Source organism: Leguminivora glycinivorella, chromosome 18, assembly GCF_023078275.1.
Source record: "Leguminivora glycinivorella isolate SPB_JAAS2020 chromosome 18, LegGlyc_1.1, whole genome shotgun sequence".
Classification (NCBI taxonomy): domain Eukaryota; kingdom Metazoa; phylum Arthropoda; class Insecta; order Lepidoptera; family Tortricidae; genus Leguminivora; species Leguminivora glycinivorella.
The window spans coordinates 5,219,565-5,241,764 of record NC_062988.1 but is presented as its reverse complement, the minus strand read 5'-3'; the positions used below and the strand labels follow the sequence as shown (position 1 = coordinate 5,241,764).

Genomic DNA, 22,200 nt, shown 5'->3' with positions numbered 1-22,200 from the left:
AGTAGCCTGATATTGAAATTTGAGCAGAATTGAACTTTGAATTTCCCGCTTTCTGGTGAGCAAACAATTCAAATTTCACGATTATTCCCGCCATTTTCATTAAAAAAAAAACAAACGTCAGTATCGACATAGCACGACCACAGATACTTAACGACTAAAGTTCAAGTATGGAAGATGTTTGTCTGATACGTAGTATCTTCTTAGTAGTTTGTGCGAGTTGTTTTTGTACTTGTGTAGGTGGTAGGCGCTCGGTTTTGTAGTGATTCTTTAATTTAATTAATTTAGAATAATTCAAAATGAAGTGGTGGAACATTTTGGTGATAATTGCTATGTTTAGTTTGTTATTAATAGTGATCCCTATTTCGTATAAGTCGGGAAATAGTAAACAACAGTTGCAATTAATGTTTGACGAATACATACAAAAGTTTAATAAAACTTATAAAAATAACCCAGCAGAGTATGCGACGAGATTTGAGCACTTTACGGTAGTTAACTTAATATTTATTAAGTAAATATTTAAAACATAAACCAGCTTTTAAGTAAGTTATCAGAAGTTTTTATCTTGTTACCTACTTTCAGTTTCGTAGTAAACAATCTAAAAGAAAACAGTAAAAATTGCACGATTTCTCTTATGTTCCATAATATCAGTCATCATTTTTATCATACTGTTATGAGTGAACAGAAAAAAAGCTAGATATATTAGCTATACCAATTTAGATACCTACGCGTTTTTCATTTATTTTTTGTTTCTTAAATAAAATGTTATACTAAATTGCAGGCTTCCTTAGAAGAAATAGAGCAACTTAACAGCCAATCCCGTGGCTCGGACACCCAAAAGGCCCGGTATGGCCTGACCCATCTCTCCGACATGTCCAAAGCTGAATACCAGGAGTTACATCTCTCCGATGAACAGCTGAAGAAGTCTCCGAGGGAGTACAATCAGACATGGAGTAGGTTCAGAGAACAGCAACGGATGGAGCACTTGAAGCAAGTCGGGCCTTCTTATGTAAGGACTAAGAGGGCAGCTGCGAGTTTACCGTTAACAGTTGATTGGTAAGTTTAATTATGTTATGTTGTTTTTAACCCTGTTTTGCCCAGATACTTGCACAATAACTAGCATCTCAGGATTAGTACTAAGAAGTTCTTTAGCTATGTCCATTAGACTTAAAAAACTAGATGTATTTCGTCACTACTTTTAAAAAAACTTGTATCTTCGTCTGTCAATGAAAAGAAAATTGTAGTAAGTATGTATGGAATGCATATAGACTTACTGCGTTTTAACTTTGAGGAGCAGCGTGAGATACGAGATTTTTTCAAAGTAGTGACGATTTGTGCTGTGTGAGTGATGCCATGCCAGATTCAGAAAAAAATAACAACACTCCAACACCATCTCGTCCCTTGGGAGCCGTTTAAGGCAACTAAGGTAAAACTGATGGCGGCAGATATCTACATGAACAAAGCTCACCCATGTCCTTCACGTGGACACTGTCACCTCGAATAAAAAAAAATGTTTATTTATTCGGCATTATTTATTTATTTATCTAGTTAAAGCAGTTCACTGATTGAAAGTCCATGCCCCTTAAAATCTGTGACATATGTATCTGCTTGTCTGATGTATCTCTGAGTATTTATTTTTGATTCCTAATAAATTATACCTGCTAGGTACTTTTACTATCTGTAACTACTTGCTATATGTAGGTAAGTAGCTACTTGGCTGAACTAGTTGTGGTAATGTCCTCAAGGTTGAGGACCTTGGCTAGTAGTCTGTGGTTTCCAGTGTCAAGGCACAGTTTACATTGTACAGTTGAGTTCATAAATAGGTTTTTCATCTTATTGCCGTAACTTTATATTCTTATTTTTTTTTAATATTTTTTTATTTAAATACTTTTGTGGTTGATTGAGTTACTGACTTGGGAACTTGATTATACCTATATTAATATTATTGACACAGTAGGTACATGTTTGTGACAAAATTTTTGAAGTTTAGAAATTAAATCCGTGTAGACAACATCAATGACTCGTAACATAATATGCTTAGTATAAATAAATGTTTTCTTACTCATTATGCAACATTTTATGTTTTTTAGATGATAATGGTTATTAAAATCTGGTATAGGTAAACTAATTAAGTAGCTAATTGACGAGAAGCAGTTAACAATTGCGTAATTGATATTTAATTAATCAATTAGTTTACTGCTGCATTCTATTTCATGTATTATGCAATTTACTTCTTAGTTCTAGCTGATGCATAGATAAAACTTTCCAACAGTAAGACCAGCGCCGGCCCGCGCACTGGATCAGGGTAGAGCGAGATATAGTTTTGGCGCCCCCTTGTTTAACCTTTTTTGGGGGGTTCGATGCAAAAATGCTCATAGATTCGTTGTGTCTATCAGAAAGGTCACAACCATTTGACTAGGTAAGTAAAATATTTCACATGTATGGGCATCGATAGAATCGTAAGCGCGAGCGAAGCGAGCGCGAAAATTTTTCATATTATTTATGGAGGAGGGGGGGGGGCTTGATTCTATAAAAGCCCCTGTCTTCATAGGACATACGTACGCGAGGTTAATGCTTTCCTGTGCGGCGTGTTCATTGAGGAGTTCACTAGGACAAGAACAAATGGCTGTGATAAAACAAAAGAGGCCAAAGACCAAGCTCTGGCAGACCGAAAGCAAATTGCAGCAATGACCAACTTGGACAGACATGGAGAAGTTCGACTCTAATTGCAGAACTGCGGAAGAGCAAAGCTTGAAATTAAATAGGTTAATTATGCTCTCATGTTATTCGGCCTTTGGCATATTTTGGGGTATTTAAATTTAGGTTATTAGAAGTGCGTCTGACATAACGCTTACGTCTCATACAAAACTGCGCCTTTGTGAGACGTTTTGCGCCTTTGTCTTTAAGAGGAACTTCGCTTTGAATTGCGAATAAACACTGAGCGTTTGGATAGCGACGTAACATTGTCTTTGCCGTTCGGCTTCGCAACAATGTGGTTCGTTCAAGAGCTAGAAACATCTTTCGCGGCGCCCTAGCAACAGTAGTTAGCAATAGCTCCCACCTTATGAATGTTGTATATTATGGTGGCATTGTGGTGCAACCACAGATCAATACAACAAGATGGCCCTTACAGGGCGACTCGCGGTCACCAAGCATACGACAAATCAGGTTTATAAAAGTTTGAACGCGTGCGACACCGATCAGTAGCGCCCAAGTATACGACCCGCTAACAGTGTCCGTGTCCGCTCGGGAAAAAATCTTAAATAATCAATTTTGGTTGCAAACAATGGTCTCTTACAGCATAAAGTGGTGTGGCAAGTCTTCTAACACTTCTACATGTAAAAAAGATGGAACAACATTCCACAGTTAAGTCAAATTAATTATTTTGTTGAATATTGTTTATTGTCCGCGAAGTTCATTTATACTGGTCAATATGGTTGTGCTGAGCGGCGCCGAGGCGCGTCCATCCCTCTTTACCGAGTTAACAATGTGATATGCTATCCCTTTCACGTAAACGACTAGGCATGGGGCCATGTTAGTTTATGTCTGTTGCGGGAACTTCGTACTGCCGTTCGTACCATGTGCTACCATTTTATGAAATATAAAAGAAAGCAGATTTGTAATAGTGAATAATTATCTAGAATCTGTAGAGTCTGTAGTGGTATTTAGTTCATTGATTAGTTTAGAATATTTAGTTGGTTATTTAACTTAGTAAACGTAAGTAAAAATGCACAGTTTAGTTATTAGTTACTAGAATGATTTTTATTGAGATGCTATCACAAATTATCATCCTCCTTGCGTTATCCCGGCATCGGCATTCGCCACGGCTCATGGGAGCCTGGGGTCCGCTTTGGAAACTACTACCAAGATTTGGCGTAGGCACTAGTTTTATGAAAGCGACTGCCATCTGACCTTCCAACCCGAAGGGTAACTAGGCCTTATTATAATTTAATTATAATATTATAATTTGTTGCAAAACAAATTCACCACAGTACTGGTACCGGTACCATTGTCTATAATAGACATGTCCCATTCCCATCCCTACTGCTAATCATAAAGGCGCGCCATTATTTGAAACGACCAATGGCAGCACCGTGCGCGCCCGCCTCACCCCGCAAGGATTGGTGATTTGCGTCTCGAACAATATCGCTTGCATTTGGCTTCTAGTGGGGTGTTCTGTGGGTGCAACTTTTCAGATAATCTGAATCACAATCACAAATCTAGATTTTCAATATCTGAATAAAATTCATTTCCGGCTCCTCTCGCCATTATGGGCTATGGTGTGCGCCCACGCAATGACGATTTTGGCGCCCCCTTACCATTCGGCGCCTAGAGCGGCCGCTCCACTCGCTCTACCCTTAATCCGGCCCTGAGTAAGACTATAATAATCTGGTCGAGAAAATTTACTATGGTGTTTTCGATATAAGTAATCAGTGTTTTAGTAGTGTTACACCCGGATTAAAATGCAACCATGAGTTTTAAACCTCTGCAAAATTGGGTACTTTTTGGTTGTTGATTCCCTAACTTCATTCCTTTCTGTCTTGTTGTTATTAGAGCTGGGCCGAATATGGACTTTGCCGAATACGAATATTCGGCCGAACATTCGGTTCAGCTCTTACCGAACCGAACATTCGGCCGAATATTCGGTTACGCCATGTTTTAAAAGGGGATGTTCATTTAAACTATTTAATGATTGATAATGGTTACATATGTTACTACAACTATGTTTTTATGATTTAGTAGATAACTAAAACTTCGTTAAAAGTGTTGAAACCGCTCTGAACTATTTTACAAAACAATTGTATTTATAATTTGACGCATAGGTTTCTCTCTTTTTAGCAGTTCCTTAAAAAGCTACTAAAATAGGAGCTTATTATCCAATGGAATACGTAAGATTTACATTAGTTATTTACTTTGTTTATTCGGTAAATAATCGGCAATGCAATCGAATTATTCGGCCGAATACGAACATTGAAAAACTTGCCGAATATGCCGAATACCGAATATTTAACGAATATTCGGCCCATCTCTAGTTGTTATTATGTGAGTATTTTGTCTTGCCTGTTTTCACGAATAAATGTTTATTCTATTCTAACTTTTTTTTAATAGCTTATGTAGTGTGAGTGCAACACCTCACTCACACTGCTTCACCTTACCCTATATATAAGAAGCTACTCTGTAACATAAGACACAATAAACCTATATCTCGTACAAGTGAGTTGTCCTTTAGTCCCCACATCACATGGCGATCCTGCCAGTGCGGCATCGCGCTGCACTGGCGGCGCGCCGCGCCAGCGATGGAAAAAATCATATACGAATTTAATGGACAAATGTGCGAAACATAAATCAAAAGTTATATTGACAATGTGACAGTGCAGCATAGTGGACAGTGGATTTAACTATGTATTCTTATAAAGTACGTCGGACTAATCGTCGGATAAGCACTCGGTGAACTACTTGTGTTACTTTGATAAAAAAAAAGGAAGTCGGAAAAGTGAAATACATAAAAATGGACTTATGCAACATCGGTAAAGGAAAAAGGCGGAAAGCGTAAGGATGGTTTGGAGCAGGGAGTAGTTCGTGTCCTTTGTCGAGAATGGCGTCTACGGGTCCAGGAGCAGCTGTTACTGCTGCAGCAGTGTTGACAAAAGTTAGGCCGTGTAGGAAATCAAAAACTAAGAAAGTAACGTAAGTGAACCGTGCCAGAACTGAGTAAAAAGGACATTTTATAAGTTTAGTTTTTATGACAGTTTTTTTTTCTTGTTCATTATTTTGTAAGCTAAATTGATTTTAAAATAATAAACTAAATAACATAACTGAGCAGGACTATGCCCCTTGCTGACGAAACTAATACTTATACTTATGGTTAAAGGTTGATAGGTATTTGGTACATAGTTATTGTGTATCTAAATGTAATTTTTAATGAAATCAAATCAATCCGAACATTTTAAACTGTATGATTATACCTTAAATGTTTTCAATTTCAAATATATAATTTCATAAATGTGTCAATGTTTTAAATGTATCGCGAATACATTGCGCAAGTTACTTAGAGGTAATTTCAACATAGCTTTAGTCACGATGCCACCGCGATGGTAAAGTATGCGCCTTCTGTAATTACAGATCAAATTTCAGTAAACATTGTGTCATTATTATGCACCTGTTTAGATCCTTTAGGTACAATATAAATTTCACCATAACATTTCTTGATAAAATAAAGATTCATTTTTAATACTTACCTATGTATGATTTAATGATTTGGTTTAGTTAATATTAATTAAGAGAATAATGTTATAATTAGACTATTAGAATTCTTTTTTAAGATGACGGATATCGTATGAATATTTGTAATTATCGGATATGACATGTTTTTGTAATAATGGATATGAAATTAAAATGTTAAATTATAATAATGAATATGAATAATGTATAAAAAAAAATAGTAACGGGATATGTATGATTTGTTTTACAGTGTAGGTATAGGTGTGCTATGGTCACATTTGCTTGAAGGTTGGATTTTATGGTTGGAGGTTTTAAGTTTGAAATTGAATGTGTGTACTAATGAGAAGATACGGAAAGTAATATTATGTTTATTTGAGTTTTGAAATTAAGATGGAATAAGAACGAAAGAGAATGAAATTGTTCGATTAAAATATGGTATTCAGCAGTGTTTGAGTAAACTGCAAGCACATAAGTTTTTCAGTAAACGATTGGCCTGATCAACTAAGAGTTTTTGAATTTCTTATGTGTTGAAGGTTTCACGGTGTTGAGTAAGTGTTTGGATTTTGAATGTTTTTTTTTTTTCGTGAGAGGGTAATGTGAAAGGAATAAATTGAATATGTATAAATAAATATGCCTGTCGCATCAACGATGGCCCGAGAGGCGTCATTGTGCGATTAGGTTAGCAAGGGTACGCCAGGATACAAGGCAGGCACGGAATCCTTGGCCGTCTGACCATGATTTGGTCGAGTATCAATCGTGGGGACACCTTGGACACGTGGAAGGTTTTGATGTAAGGATGTGTGTTAAAAGAACTGCCTGTATGTGTAAAAAAAAAATGTATGTGTGCGCGCTTAAAATAAATATACTTGTATCCTGAGCTAATAAATAAATAAATAAAAGGTCGGCCGACCAAGTAAATGCGTTGTGTACCCTTGCCAAGTATTGCACGCTTAAGATGCACAATTAAAGAAAATATTGTGATGAGACGTCCATAAAGTAAATGACTTGCAAGTGATAATGATATGTGGTACCAAACAAAAAGAATCTATTGAAATACCTACCTGAATTGACAAATACACGTGGTGTATTGACGAATACACCACGTACCTACTTTAAAATTAAGTTATACTTATTTTAATTTTACTTTTGGTTAGGACTTGAATTATTTTTTCACGTTGATTTCAACAATATAACTACCTATAAGTAATGTTTTAAAGTTTTAATATAATCTTAGTTTTTTTTTTCGAGTTCCATTTTGTCATAAAAGCGCTCATAAATTGGTTTCTACCTAAAATTTTCAAAAAAAAAAAACGTGTTTTTTTTCTCATTATTGTTAACACTTTAGGAGTATACAATGTTTTCCCCTTAGATTTATATTGGAAATTACTTTGTAATTAATACTGTTTATAGTGTGTATTTGCTATCAAATTACATTTCTCCAAATTTTATAAGTACTTATCATTTGAATTAAGTACAAAAGTTTTTCTTAATCCATCATTAAAAATGAATTTTCTAGTTTAGTTTAAAAATGTATTTAAGACAGTGCATATGTTACAAATAACATTTGCTAAGCATTTACTTTTTTCAAATTTAATATTTACAGTGTTTTTTTTAGTTCATATTTGTCCTTTTCTTTTTCATGATTTTATTTCTGTAAAGTTACCTATATGAAAAATGTACAGGAGAATTCTGATTTAATTTTCCGAAATTTAACAAGTGTTTTTTTCGAAAAAATACGTAGGTTCAATTTTTTTATATAGGAATAAACAGTTAAGTATTTGATTTTATTTAATTTGAACTTTTATGCATTGTCTTTCTTTCTTTAATTTACTTTATGCTTGAAAAAAAAAAAGATTAATTTCAATATTTAACAATAAAATTAATCTTTTTTTCATTAAGGAGGGAGATGTAGTGTGAGTGCAACACCTCACTCACACTGCTTCACCTTACCCTATATATAAGAAGCTACTCTGTAACATAAGACACAATAAACCTATATCTCGTACAAGTGAGTTGTCCTTTAGTCCCCACATCACACTTACAAGGTAGATTAGTTATATCGAGAGGCAGATGTTTGACATCGTTCGCACCCTGTCGCATAAAATGTGATGAAAAACAATGTAATAGATACAAATCAAGTACGATCGTGGCCAATATTACTCAGAAAAACCCATTACAATGCAATCGTGACATAAGTAAACAATTAGGTACAGTCGTTGCGAAACTTCGCTGCTTCGATTCAGATAAGGAATAAGTAAAGCACTTGTCAAATAAAGAAGATAACCTGTGTCATCGGACTTGCTTTAAATAGAGGGCATTGAAGAATCAGATTTGTATCAGGAACATATTATAGGGACAACACGGTCACGACTAATTTGTTCCGTCTATTGTTCTTTGAGTCGTCGGCAACCCGAACCCTCCTTGGAACTTGCACACTCCCTTTTGCTGTGTAGGTACTTAACACAGCAAAAGGGAGTGTACAAGTTTCTAATGGGTTGGCAACGCGCATGTGACACTCCTTGAGTTGCAGGCGTCCATAGGTTACGGTGACCGCTTTCCATTAGGCGGACCGTATGCTTGTTTGCCACCGACGTAGTATAAAAAGTGTGTCTGGCCTTCACATTTGGCCTATTTGAACAATGATCAGTGTTTATTGATAGTTCTTAACTTCTTACGTTTATCACTAATCGTGAGTAGCAACTTTACTAGCAAGTAGCAAAGGTATGAACTTGTAAAAGCATCTTTGGCAATGAGTAATAAGGCCAAACACACTTATCCCCGTATGGCACACTTAATAGTTCAATAGTTCTTTATTTGCGTTTTACAATAGGTACATGGACCCTCAAATAAGGGTATAGCAAATATTGGTACTTTAAAAAATTTAAATTTTATCACTTAGGCTTATGCTTAGGTCCTAAATAATAAATATTTTATGTTTACCATAATAAACATCACTTCATCGTGCGTATTGAGTTATTGACCTTAGAAGTCGGTTACTGTTAAGTTGCCAATCATCCGGTTCGAAGGACCATTTTGTGTTTACATGTTCCAACATGCTCTGTTATGAGTGATATTTGGAAATGCCATCCATACTTAATATTATAAATGGGAAAGTGTGTTTGTCTGTTTGTTTGTTCGTCTTTCACGGCAAAACGGAGCGACGAATTGATGTGATTTTTCAAGTAAAGATAGTTGAAGGGATGGAGAGTGACATAGGCTACTTTTAGTCTCTTTCTAACGCGAGTGAAGCCGCGGGAAAATGCTAGTTAGAAATTAATAAAGCTCAAATACTGGTTTTATACATAAAATAAATAAAAAATAAAATCTCTTTATTTCAGACCAATGTCCATACAAACATCTTAAAAATTAACATATGTAGTACTGGAGAAAAAACGGAGTGCTCTGGTAATAGACACTCAGTTATGTAAGTGGCCACCACCGAGTGCATTCTAGTCCAGTGTGTGAGAAGCAGACTATCCCAGCGATCAGCTAAGACGGCCTGGAGGTTGTTCCGGCTGCCACGCAGGCGGCGCAAAGATGCCGCGCACCGCTCAAAATATCAAAACATAATATTGGATGCGCCAACAATTGAAATATGCGCCAGACGACAAAACTAGTTAATTGAATCATTAATAAATAGTTTCACGTATTTCAACAAGGTTAAATAACGTGTTTATAAAAAGCTAAACCGGTTTCGATTCGGATCACTCTACATCACAAGACAAGATTCTAAAGTCGGATTGTGTTACAAAATGACTGTTTGATGAATATATTATGAAAGTTTTCCACATTTGTTTTGTTTTACCTTGTCGTACTTAGTATGGTTTTAGATCATCATCATCCTCCTTGCGTTATCCCGGCATTTGCCACGGCTCATGGGAGCCCTGAGTCCGCTTTGACAACTAATCCTAAAATTTGGCGTAGACTGCCATCTGACCTTCTAACCAGAATTCGAAACCGGGAATTAGTCGGGTTTCCTCACGATGTTTTCCTTCACCGAAAAGTTTCTTAATTAATTTACTGTAGGCCTAGCACATGATGGCCGCGGGAGTATGTCGCCGCGAGATAGATGACACGTCTTTGTCTAATTGTATTAATGACTTAAGGACAGGTAGTCTATCTCGCGGCGACATACTCCCGCGGCCATCATGTGCTAGGCCTGCTGAGCATGTAAACAATCGGCAAATCGTTTAAGCTCAGTAGCACTCAACAGTCGTCTCTATAGCTTTTCCGTAAGAGCGTAGATTAAATATTAAATATAAGAAGATCATACCATCCCATACATTAAGGTGGCTCGCTTTCCATACAAAAAACATCTACCATTTATTTAGTCACCGCACACTACAACTAAATAAAAATATGCGCATACATCTACTATACATTATCCATCGTCGCAGTATTGAACGAAATACATTGTTTCATACAGAAATCATGGACAAATCCATGTGAATTTTTTATTAATTTTACGAAAATGTGCGTGCCAAATTTTGTGTACAGACACAGAGCCGTCATATTTCGCGCATTTTTAGTTGACATTGTCATCAGTGACACTTGGCTCTTGACAAGTAATTATTTAAAGATATTGGTTTACTTAACTCAAGCAGACTCAGAAATAATGACGCATTTTGTCAATAAAGATACATATCGTGTATTTCGACACTGCTAGTGTAAATCGAAATGGCGTCTCGGTCAAACGCATTGACTATGAAGCAGAAGATCTCGAGTTCCATTCCGGAGTCTTTTTTAATCATTTGAACTTTTTTTTGGATTTATTAAGTTTTTTTTATATTTTTTAATAGAATAAATATTCTATTAAAAAAGACTCTTACTATACAATACAATACAAATCCACTTTATTGCACAACCTCAGAAATGTACATAGGAACACACACATTACAATAAATTTTATTACAGAGGTAAACAACAGGCGGCCTTATCGCTAAAGAGCGATCTCTTCCAGGCAACAGGCAGGCAGGCTTACTATATTTCTTTCCTATTTTTTATTTTCATACAAAAATACAATACAATCTTTATTGTACCTTTGTTGATAAAATAAAATATTACACGTCAGGTCAGGTATAGTATGAATTTTTTGAAACGAACGTTTCTAAACAAAGGCATTGTTCCTTTTGTGTTGAGCGGGAGCTTCTGTTTAGGCACGTGCTAAGACAACAAGTTAGTTTAAAAAGCAACTGTATCCTGATAATTGTAAGGTTCAAATCTGTGCAGTAGCAAATTTGAGATAGATTGTTTTGGAAATGTGAAGCGATAGACCACACCGGTATAGTTGCAAGTACACAGCGCTTCTAATACATACTTTGATACTTGGTGGTGGTGGTGTAAGTAATGAAACACGTAGGTATATCACTGTTATTTTTTATTAATGATTTTGTTAACAATCAACAATTATATATAGCAATATATAAATAATTAATTACATAAATATTAGGTACAAGTCTTGATATATAAAATAACATAAATAACTAAACAAACCGTAATTTAAATTATTAGGAATGTTTGTCTAACAATTAGGAATATAAAAAAATCAATAAAAAAATTTAAATTGTAATAACTACAGTAAAAACAAATAAAATAAATACTTTAGTTACATACAATAAATCTAAATTTCAAAGTATAAATAATACAGTACGAAAAAAATGTGTATGTCTATAGACTTGTACCTAATATTTATGTAATTAATTATTTATATATTGCTATATACAATTGTTGATTGTTAACAAAAGCATTAATAAAAAATAACAGTGATATACCTACGTGTTTCATTACTTACACCACCACCACCAAGTATCAAAGTATTAGAAGCGCTGTGTACTTGCTGGCTGGCTGGCTGGCAACCTGTCACTGCAATGTCACAGTTTCGTTTTCTTTCAACCCCTTATTTGTTAAAAAGTAGCATATGTCACTCTCCATCCCTTCAACTATCTCCACTTAAAAAACATGTCAATCCGTCGCTTCGTTTGGCCGTGAAAGACGGACAAACAAACAGACACACACCCATTCTTATTTGTAATTTTAGTATGGATTTGACATTATTATTTATATTTAAATAATTATATACGTTTAGCCTAATTTCGTCGGTAACAGCGTGTTATGTAATGGCGTCGTTGGTGAACAGTCGCCTGTCACGCCGTGAAACTGCGTTCGAATCCCGGGATTCTATAAACTTTTTGTATTTTTTTTGGATATAAATTCGTATTTTTTATTGACCGAGCAAGAATGGAGAGCCGAAGGTATCAATTTTATCTTAGAGAACATATTGATTTTCTTATTGTCATTTTGATTTTCTAATTATTAAGTTGAGATATAAAACACAACTTTTAATACCCTTTAATGCCACCGACGTAGTATGAAATAAAAAAAAAAGAGAAAAAGTCCTGGATTCGAACCCAGTACTTCCATGCAAATCATGCGATAACACGTATTTACCGCAAGGCTATTTAAACAAGCTGTCGCCGCGTGAAATTATCGACTAGAAGGAATACAAAAACACTGTTTGTATAAGTGAGTGGTACTTAAAAATAGTGGTAAATATTAAGGGGATTAACGTTACAATGAGAAGTTGAATGTATGTTGTAATACGTCAATTTTAATATTAAATGTTCGCGAAGCATAATTGAAAGTATATAAATGCCTGTACGACTCCAGTACCTACTTAAAAAAATAAGACCGGTAATTTGCAAATTAACGCCATCTAACGACAGCCTGCTCTCATCCTACGATTTTTCGCTTTTCACAGGAGGGCAAAGGGCGTGATAGGGCCAGTTCGGAGCCAAGGCATGTGCGGTGCATGCTGGGCCTTCAGCACTATCGGGATCGTTGAAGCTATGGCTGCCATCAAGACCGGAAAATTTGTGCCGCTCAGCGTTCAGGTAACTGTTAAGTGCTATTTTAAACCGATCCGAGTTTGTAAAGAAGTAAGACCTTGGACCATGCGCGGCAATTCTAAATCAAAATGTTCGATTCGGGTACCTAACGTAAGTTTGTGATTAATTACCCACTATGAGTTATTTTGTTCACCGAAAGTACGGCTTTGTCCATGACGCGCTTCGCTTTTTAGAACGTTAAGCTATACCAACGTCTTCTGATCTGACCAGCTTGATAGTGATAATCGCCCTATAAGGCGCAATTTTTTTGCTCTTGAATTGCTCAGGGTGACATTTCTTCCTTCGTATGGTGTTTTTCTATTATAGCCATAGATGCACAAAGATTGGCCGGACATTATAGGAATAGGGCCCTTGTCCAAAGCGGATGTCCACTTACTATGATTGTTAGCGCTGAGTCGGTTAAGTGGCGATTGACCTTTCGATTGCTAAACGATATGCACCAGTTCAGATGAGGCATCATGTCACTGTGTATTGTAGTTTAGTCTAATTATAAATACCTATACCTAAAGGTAGGTACATTATACGGGCGAATATCTTAATAACGATTAGTGTCGGACCTAAGGCAGCGTTCCCACTTATGCGTCGCGTGTCTCGGGGCGCGCAAAGGGCGTCCGCGCCACGCCACCTGAGTGTAATTCAAAAAGCGTCTCCTCAGTACATTTTGTATAGGAAGGACGTAAGGCGCGCCGCCAAGCGGCGCGGCGCGCGCCCCGCCGCCGCCACGCCACCTGGGGCACGTCTTACGTCTTTCCTATACAAAATGTACTGAGGAGACGTTTTTTGAATTACACTTAAGCGGCGTGGCGCGGACGCCCCTTGCGCGCCCCGAGACACGCGACGCATAAGTGGGAACGCTGCCTTAGGAGCCTAAATACATGTTTTTTTTTAATAGACGAGATTTTTTCAATTCATATACATATGTAATAACTCAGCACGCAATGTATTACGTCCACATCAATTAGCGTACCTATCTAATCGTCATTACGACACGACGTTTATGTCATGTCAAATTAAGTTGGACGGAGCAGAGTCATAAGGATTTTAGACTCCAACGGCCAGCAGTAACAAATTTCAAGTTTATGTGAACGATTTAACACTTCATATTTTGTTTTCCAGGAAGCTATAGACTGCGCAACGCTCGGCAACGCCGGTTGCCAAGGCGGAGATATCTGTCTACTCCTCGACTGGCTCATGATCTCCAAAACAGCTCTGCAGACAGCCACAGAATACCCGCTAAGACTCATGGATGGAGCGTGTAGGCTGAGTAAGAACGCTACTGGTGTGCGGGTCAGGACATTTACTTGTGATGAGTAAGTACATATTATATAACATGCTACACACTTCTAAGACATCGGTTCAAACAATTGGGACATCTGTCTATTTTAAAATGACTTATAATCTAAACAGCCGCGCAGACAGCCACAGAATACCCGCTAAGACTTATGGATGGAGTGTGTAGGCCAGTAAGTATAAGTCATCATCATCCTCCTTGCGTTATCCCGGCATTCGCCGCGGCTCATGGGAGCCCGAGGTCCGCTAATCCCAAGATTATGCGTAGGCGCTAGTTTTACGAAAGCGACTGCCATCTGACCTTCCTACCCGAAGGGTAACTATAGGCCTTATTGGAATTAGTCCGGTTTCCTCACGATGTTTTCCTTCACCGAAAAGCGTCTGGAAAATATCAAATTACATTTCGCACATAAGTTCAGAAAAACTCATTGGTACGAGCCGGGGTTCGAACCCGCGACCTCCGCATTGAAAGTCGCACGCTCTTACTGCAAGGCCACCAGCGCTTTTAATGCGGGTGATGAGTATCATCAGCAAATCGTCACTACTCTGGAAAAATATCATATCGTATCTCACACTGCTACTCAATATTGAAACGCAGTAACTTATGCACTCCCTGCATAGTTAATATTTACATTTGTTTTTTCATTGTCAGAAGAAGATACGTTTTTTTCAAAGGAGTCACGAAATATTATACTTACTTAGGAGCTGGTCACCCAAAATATCATTGGGCGGATGGAGTGGATATCGCGCGATACCGCTCAAGACCGACCAAAGTGGCGTGCTCTCTTGTTGGAGGCCAAAACTCATTTTGGGTTACTACTGTGCCCTCAGATTTTAACCGACTTCTTTACCCAGAAGGAGGAGGTTCTATCATCAGTAATTTATTTACTTATTGTTTCAGTTTCGTGGGTGCTGAAGACAAAATACTAGAAGCCCTCGCCACGCACGGGCCGGTCGCCGTAGCGGTAAACGCGCTCACGTGGCAAAACTACCTCGGTGGAGTTATTCAATACCATTGCCCGTGAGTTTACAATATTTCTCTTACTGGGGATAATTTCGAGTAATCGTGTATAATTACAACATTATTAACTAGAGTACCATATGCGTCCAGTGACGCGGCGGGTACCAGTCAGGATTGCCCCATGTACTTGCAATTTTGGCCGTGGAGTGGACACAAGAGTTGAGAATCAAAACATTCACGCGCTCGACCAAATATATGAACGGCCTTTATCTGCCACTATTTTGGTTTGTCTTGGTGACTCTTCGTAGTCTAAATTTAAAGAGTTCTAAAGAAGATTACCGAAAAATACCAAACAAGCTTATGGTTCGCCTGGTGGCAAGCAGTATAGTTGCTTATGGACGCCTGCAACTCCAGAGACTAGGCTTGTGTAGGACATGTACTAATAGTACAAAAGACACGATTCCCTGCACTTTACTAGACCGAACTACTCCCAAATGATTCTGCTCTCTAGTACATTTAGTACACTCGCACACGCGCAACAGAATGGGAGTGAAAGGAGCGAAGAGCCGAGGAATGACAATGACAGCAAAGCGATCCGTGTGATCCGACCGAAACCGACCGAGAGCGCGCGAAAACGGCCGATCAGCTCTCGGCTAGTACGAGCGAGCGTTACTGTACTACTGTCCTAAATGTCCTAAAAGAACGAACTAGTACAATTCGGAGATCGTACTAGTTGGGAGCGATCTTTTCAGTGATCGAGCAGGCACAATTCTACCAGAGACACTGTTACATTACATTACGAGAAAAAGCTCGCTGTGTTCTCTCGCTCGTTGAGCTCCTTACTCTGTCGTTCCCGTTGAAACGAACAGTTTTCAAAGAAAATAAAACACATAGTAGGAAAGGAACTCATACATGTACCTACTCATATTTGCACCATTCAAATATCCTAAAAATGTTATTCATCTAATTTCAGAGGTTCCCCGACCGACTTAAATCACGCAGTGGAGCTCGTTGGCTACGACTTGTCGAGCGACGTGCCGCACTACATAGCTAAGAATTCCTGGGGAGGCGAGTTCGGGAACGGTGGCTACGTTAGTCTTGCCGTAGGCACCAATGTGTGTGGGATCGCCAACGAGGTCGCTAGTGTAGACGTGCTTTAAACTTTGACGTCTTGGATTTTTTTCCATTGAAATCCTTCCTACATCCGATATCGGATCGGATAATGTGAACACGAACTTAGGGTCGAGACTCGAGACAGATTGCAACTTGCGTATCACTGCAAAATACACGTAAAATAAAAATTCAGTCGAATTGAGAACCTCCTCCTTTTTTGAAGTCGGTTAAAAACTTGTTTGTTTTTTTTAAAAAAAAAACAAATATAATTGTACCTACCGATTGGTTACTGTATTTTGAGAGTTTTGTTTTTTAATTGAAATAGTTAAAATGTTGAAAACTTATATGTAAGATGAACACTTATTTTTAGGGCAGCTTTTAAAGGCCGATATAATTATCAAAAATGTAATAGAGTAATGGTAAAATAGACTGAATAATAGGCAGCTGATATGCATTGTAACTTACTTACAGACAGTTGTTTTTTTATATTTTGTACATACATACATACATAAAATCACGCCTGTATCCCATAAAGGGGTAGGCAGAGCACATGAACTACTAAGTTTCAGTGCCACTCTTGGCAAGAAGGGGTTGAAAGAAATCCAAATTTTGACATTGCAGTGACAGGTTGCCAGCCTCTCGCCTACGCCACAATTTAACCCATATCCCACAGTCGACTTCTACGACACCCACGGGAAGAAAGGGAGTGGTGAAATTCTTAACCCGTCACCACACGGTAATAATTGTTAAAAGCCATATTAGCCTCAGCCAATTATAAATTCAAACCATGTTTATATTCAATTATTCATTCCAACTATAGTAAACTTCGGCAACTGTTTTATTATATAATTAATAATAAAATTAGCAACGACTATGTGCTACAGTTTGGCAAAAACGTGTAGAAATGGAAATATTTTTTTTCATAGCAACACTAACAATTCTCATACGAAAGTGACTTGATAGTTGCCACATGCAAAACGGTTTTCATAGACGGTGGCGCCTCTATTATTTTATACTAGGGATGTACCGACTAGTCGCCAACTAGTCGGGAAAGCCGACTATCCGGCCACTTTTTTAGTCGGCGACTAGTCGGCAAAAAGGCCGATTAGTAGGCACTTCATAAGTGATAGAAAAATAGTACAAAAATAAATTAAAAGCTAATGTGGTTGTATTATGTACCTATTCGTTATGCCTTTCTTATAATCAAAACAACAAATACCTGTGATATAAATGTCCTACTAGGACTATCAACTTCATAGGCAGGATCACTAATTCACTACCTACTATGCCAAACCGGTTGTTAAAAACGGAAAATGTATAGACATATTCTCATAATTTCGACGACCGGTCTGGCGCAGTCGGTAGTGACCCTGCCTGCTGCGCCGCGGTCCCGGGTTCGAATCCCGGTAAGGGCATTTATTAGTGTGATGAGCACAGATATTTGTTCCTGAGTCATGGATGTTTTCTATGTATATAAGTATTTATATATTATATATATCGTTGTCTGAGTACCCACAGCACAAGCCTTCTTGAGCTTACCGTGGGCCTCAGTCAATCTGTGTAACTAAGAATGTCCTATAATGTCCTATAATAATACCTTCTAAATTGTAAAAACTCGTGAAAAGCGCGAACGAAGGAACAAAAATGACATTCAAAATGTAAATTTAGCCAAAAATTCTATTTTGGCCGACTAGCCGACTAGTCATCGGCCACCCAAGCGCCGACTAGTCGGTAGTCGGCCTAGTCGGCCAAATCAATAGTCGGTACATCCCTATTTTATACTCTTATTTGCCAGGCTGAAAATGTGCAGATATGTATAAATTCCTACTTATTGAGTGTTTCTATTTTGTGGTAGACCATAGTCAGGGTACCTATTTTAATTTATTTTCTAGTTTAATTTTTTTTATCCTACCCTTATGCTTTGCAAGCAGGGGTGACATTTTACCTCATACAATTATTCATAGCTTAATATTTTAAGCTTTTTATACCTTATACATAATAATTAGAAATACGTATTTAATTTAATTTTATCTTGCCATATTTTTGTGTTCGTGGAATGTTTTTGAGTTTATAAAAAAAAATTATTATATTTAAGACTGATATTGATGATATGATATCTTTAAAATAATAGGTATGTTACTCCATTATGTATTTATTCTTTAAAATAGTATAAAATATTTTGTCAAGAAAAGTGCTAAATTGCTCATAATATGCTCATATATGATTCTACTTTACTGAATATATTTTCTATAAGTATAAAAAGAAACCTAAGATATCATATTGTATAAGGTAAATGTTGTGAAGACCGACATTTATACAAAACAATACAATACAAATCCACTTTATTGCAGAACCTCAGGAATGTACATAGGAACACACATATCACAATAAATAATAATTTATATATTTTCATTGGAAAAGTACAGTACAGTGTCGCTGACTGTACTTTTTACCGCAGTTAGATATTTATGATGTGTGTGTTCGAGCCCCTTATACAATTGAATAATATCCAAACTGGTCATACAGTTTGATGAAACTCGATTTCACTATGTAACTTGTTATGTGAGAATATATTTCTGTGGTTATTCGGCCGTCCTGGAGTGCCTTTGTTTTTTAATAAAATTTTAATTATATAAACATGACTTTCTACTAGTCGACTTTAATCTGTCAATTAGGACACCACAGTGATATAATTAAGCTTTTCACTCTCGTACCGTACTATTAGGCCACTCGGCAAGCTTCATGGCCTAAACATGGTACTCGACTGAAAAGCTTTGTATTATATCACGATTGTATAATAGTAATAGTACATTACGATTCAAGTGCGTAAAAAAGGAGGCTTTTCGCACGTGTATCGTACGACGTTTTTCAGTACAAATGACCTAGCGAAGTTTTGACTTATCATATAATGAACCACTTCTCGCACTAGTGCGTAAAAAAAACACCATCTGTACTGAAATAGTACATTACGATACAAGTGCGTAAAAAAGGAAGTTCGAAACGAGTGGCGATAAATTAAAACACGACCGAAGGGAGTGTTTTAACCCTTAAATGCATAGTGATGTATATATGCATCATCTATTTTTGACTCTAATGACAGTATGTCAAAATTCTAATTTGAATAAATCTTCGTCACGGTCATGCATTTAAAGGTTAAATCGACACGAGTTACGAATTTCCTTTTTGCACGTGTATCGGACGATGTTTTTCAGTACAGATGGCCCTACGAACTTTCGACCTGGCATATAATGAACCACTTCTCGCTAGTGCGCTAGTGCGTATAAAAAACACCATCTGTACTGAAAAATATTATTATTTAATACTGGTTCTCAGGTCACGTACAGAGAGCCCAAGTAGCTCAACACTTCATGTTGTTTTAAACATAGGTCTACTTAGAACATAGAGTAATATCGTCACTACTTATCATAATTCTCACTAGAAATGTGACCCGATATATCGTCACTACTTTTAAAAAATCTCGTATCTCACACTGCTCCTCAAAGTTAAAACGCAGTAATTCTATATGCATTCCATACATACTTATTACATTTTTCTTTTCATTGACAGAAGAAGATACAAGTTTTTTTCAAAGTAGTGACGATATGCTCTCAGTTTGACTTATTACTTATACGAGTATATATGTTCATTCTTCACTTGTCACCGTGCAAAGTTAGGTGGTCGTAAGATCAAGTTTCAAGTGTGCGTTGTCCCCGTGGTCTCAAACCTGGGTAAATCCATTCTGCTTTAAGGTTGAATATATAAAAAATACAATATGATCTGGAAGATAATCAACCTTATAGCAGAATGGATTTACCCAGTTTTGAAGTTAAGCGACACAGTTATATCGTGAAATTCCTGGGCATATGGAGAAACGCGATAATGTTTTTTACTACGCTACGCGGGGCTGTTTCTGAGTAGATTGACCTACGGGCAACTGAAGCCACCTAAATCATCACCATTCATCATCATCATCATAAGGCCTCTTACATCTTGACAGATGATTTAAGCAGCGTCTGAACGCGACAGACAACCACCAGCCACCTAAATACTTATCTAAATACATAAACAATATTGATCAGTTAGATCAAGTCTTAAAGAATCTTATTTGATTATCGTCAAAAAATTGCACACAATTTGGCAACACATTGCCGACGACATAGCGAGTTACCTAAGTAGGTAAATATAATATAACCAATTTAATAACTCCATATTTTCCTACATATTAATCAACAGGAAATAAACCGAAATAATTGTGGTCTTTGCCTTATTACACTCAGTATTCGAAGTTTAATGTATCAAAATGTCTAAAACAGTAATGTTATGTGCTTCTATTTTATTATTTCTAATATTTTTAGAACGATATCAATACCTTCCAAATAATGTCGTGATAAATATGTATTTTAAGAGTGAATTCAGAGGACGAGAACTGGTGAAAAGGAAATTGTTTGCCGATTATTTAAAAAGGTTCAATAAATCGTACGGTCCTGAAGAAATTCATAAGAGGTTTCGACATTTTAAGGTAAGAAAATAACAATAGTATTGATTTAAAATAACAATAGTATTGATTTACCCACTGAAGAAAATACAACAGTTTTACCAAGTTTTTTGGTTTACCTAAGATTCAAACAACAAGCTACTTGTCATTTTCAATAAGTAGTCGTAGACACATATTGTATTAATGATATAAAGCAACAAGTACTTAAATTAGCAAATTTCTCTAGTTAGCCCTTTGAAAGAAAATAAAAATAGGTATTTACGTATATTAAATGAAATATTAATATATTAAATGGTATCTGTTAATTTCACTCTCTAAATAAGAAATATCTATCTGAATAATTACCGTCAAAGTAGCAGCGTGATGTTAAAGGTATTCTGTAGCTATAACTTAACACTTAACCTAAAAGGTTAAAGGAAATATGTAAATATATCAAAGTTACATTGTAGTACCTACGTATATCTACTCCCGAATTAAACTATTTTCCAGAAAAGTCTCAAAGAAATAGACAGACTGAACGATGGTAAAAACAACGCCGTGTTCGGTGTCACCAAATTCTCAGATTGGTCGAAACAGGAGTTGCAGCAAATGCTATCCCCCGAACTAGGGAGCCGCTGCGATCAAAGAAAACTTTCTTGTTTTCCTCATTCAGATAGAAAATGGAACAGCGGAAATACCAATGATGGAGCGCGGAAAAGAGGAAGGAGGCCAGTTAGAAAAGGAGCTTTGGAAAGAGAGGGAAAATAACTGTTAATGACAATGATGGAAAAATAAGGAAACGATTGGATTGGTAGGTCTCTTTGAAGTTCTTAGTGTTAGGTCTGAGTGGACGGTCGGAGCGGAGTGTTTAGCGGGGCTTGCAGCGGGCTTACCACGCTATGCAGCGACGACTCAGGACACTTCCACTTCTTTAGGACTTCTTTTTGTCCGCCTTACAGAAGACCGCAGCCAAATAGCACTAGACCCTACTCATAGTGTTGTGTTCCTGCCGGTGAGTAAGGCTGCCAGAGCTCAACGAGGGTGCGGTGTGCTGATGACTGACGAACTAACTTGTTCCGTCTATTGTCCGTCGTCCGTCGGCAACCCGAACCCTCCTTAGAACTTGTACACTCCTTTTTGCTGTGCAACACGGCAAAAGGGAGTGTACAAGTTTCTAATGGGGTGGCAACGCGCATGCGACACTGTTTGAGTTGCATACAACCATTTCGGTCGCAAAA

At 37.1% G+C, this 22,200-nt stretch overlaps 1 protein-coding gene across 1 annotated transcript; it reads left to right on the top strand.

Annotated features, from left to right (window-relative positions):
• The first annotated feature begins 218 nt into the window (after positions 1-218).
• LOC125235828 (cathepsin O-like) lies at positions 219-17,090 on the top strand. Its single transcript, XM_048142424.1, has 6 exons — positions 219-485; positions 779-1,053; positions 12,977-13,109; positions 14,241-14,434; positions 15,316-15,435; positions 16,349-17,090. The coding sequence occupies exons 1-6, from the start codon at positions 297-299 to the stop codon at positions 16,533-16,535; spliced, it is 1,098 nt and encodes a 365-aa protein (XP_047998381.1). The 5' UTR covers positions 219-296; the 3' UTR covers positions 16,536-17,090.
• The last annotated feature ends 5,110 nt before the right edge of the window (positions 17,091-22,200 follow it).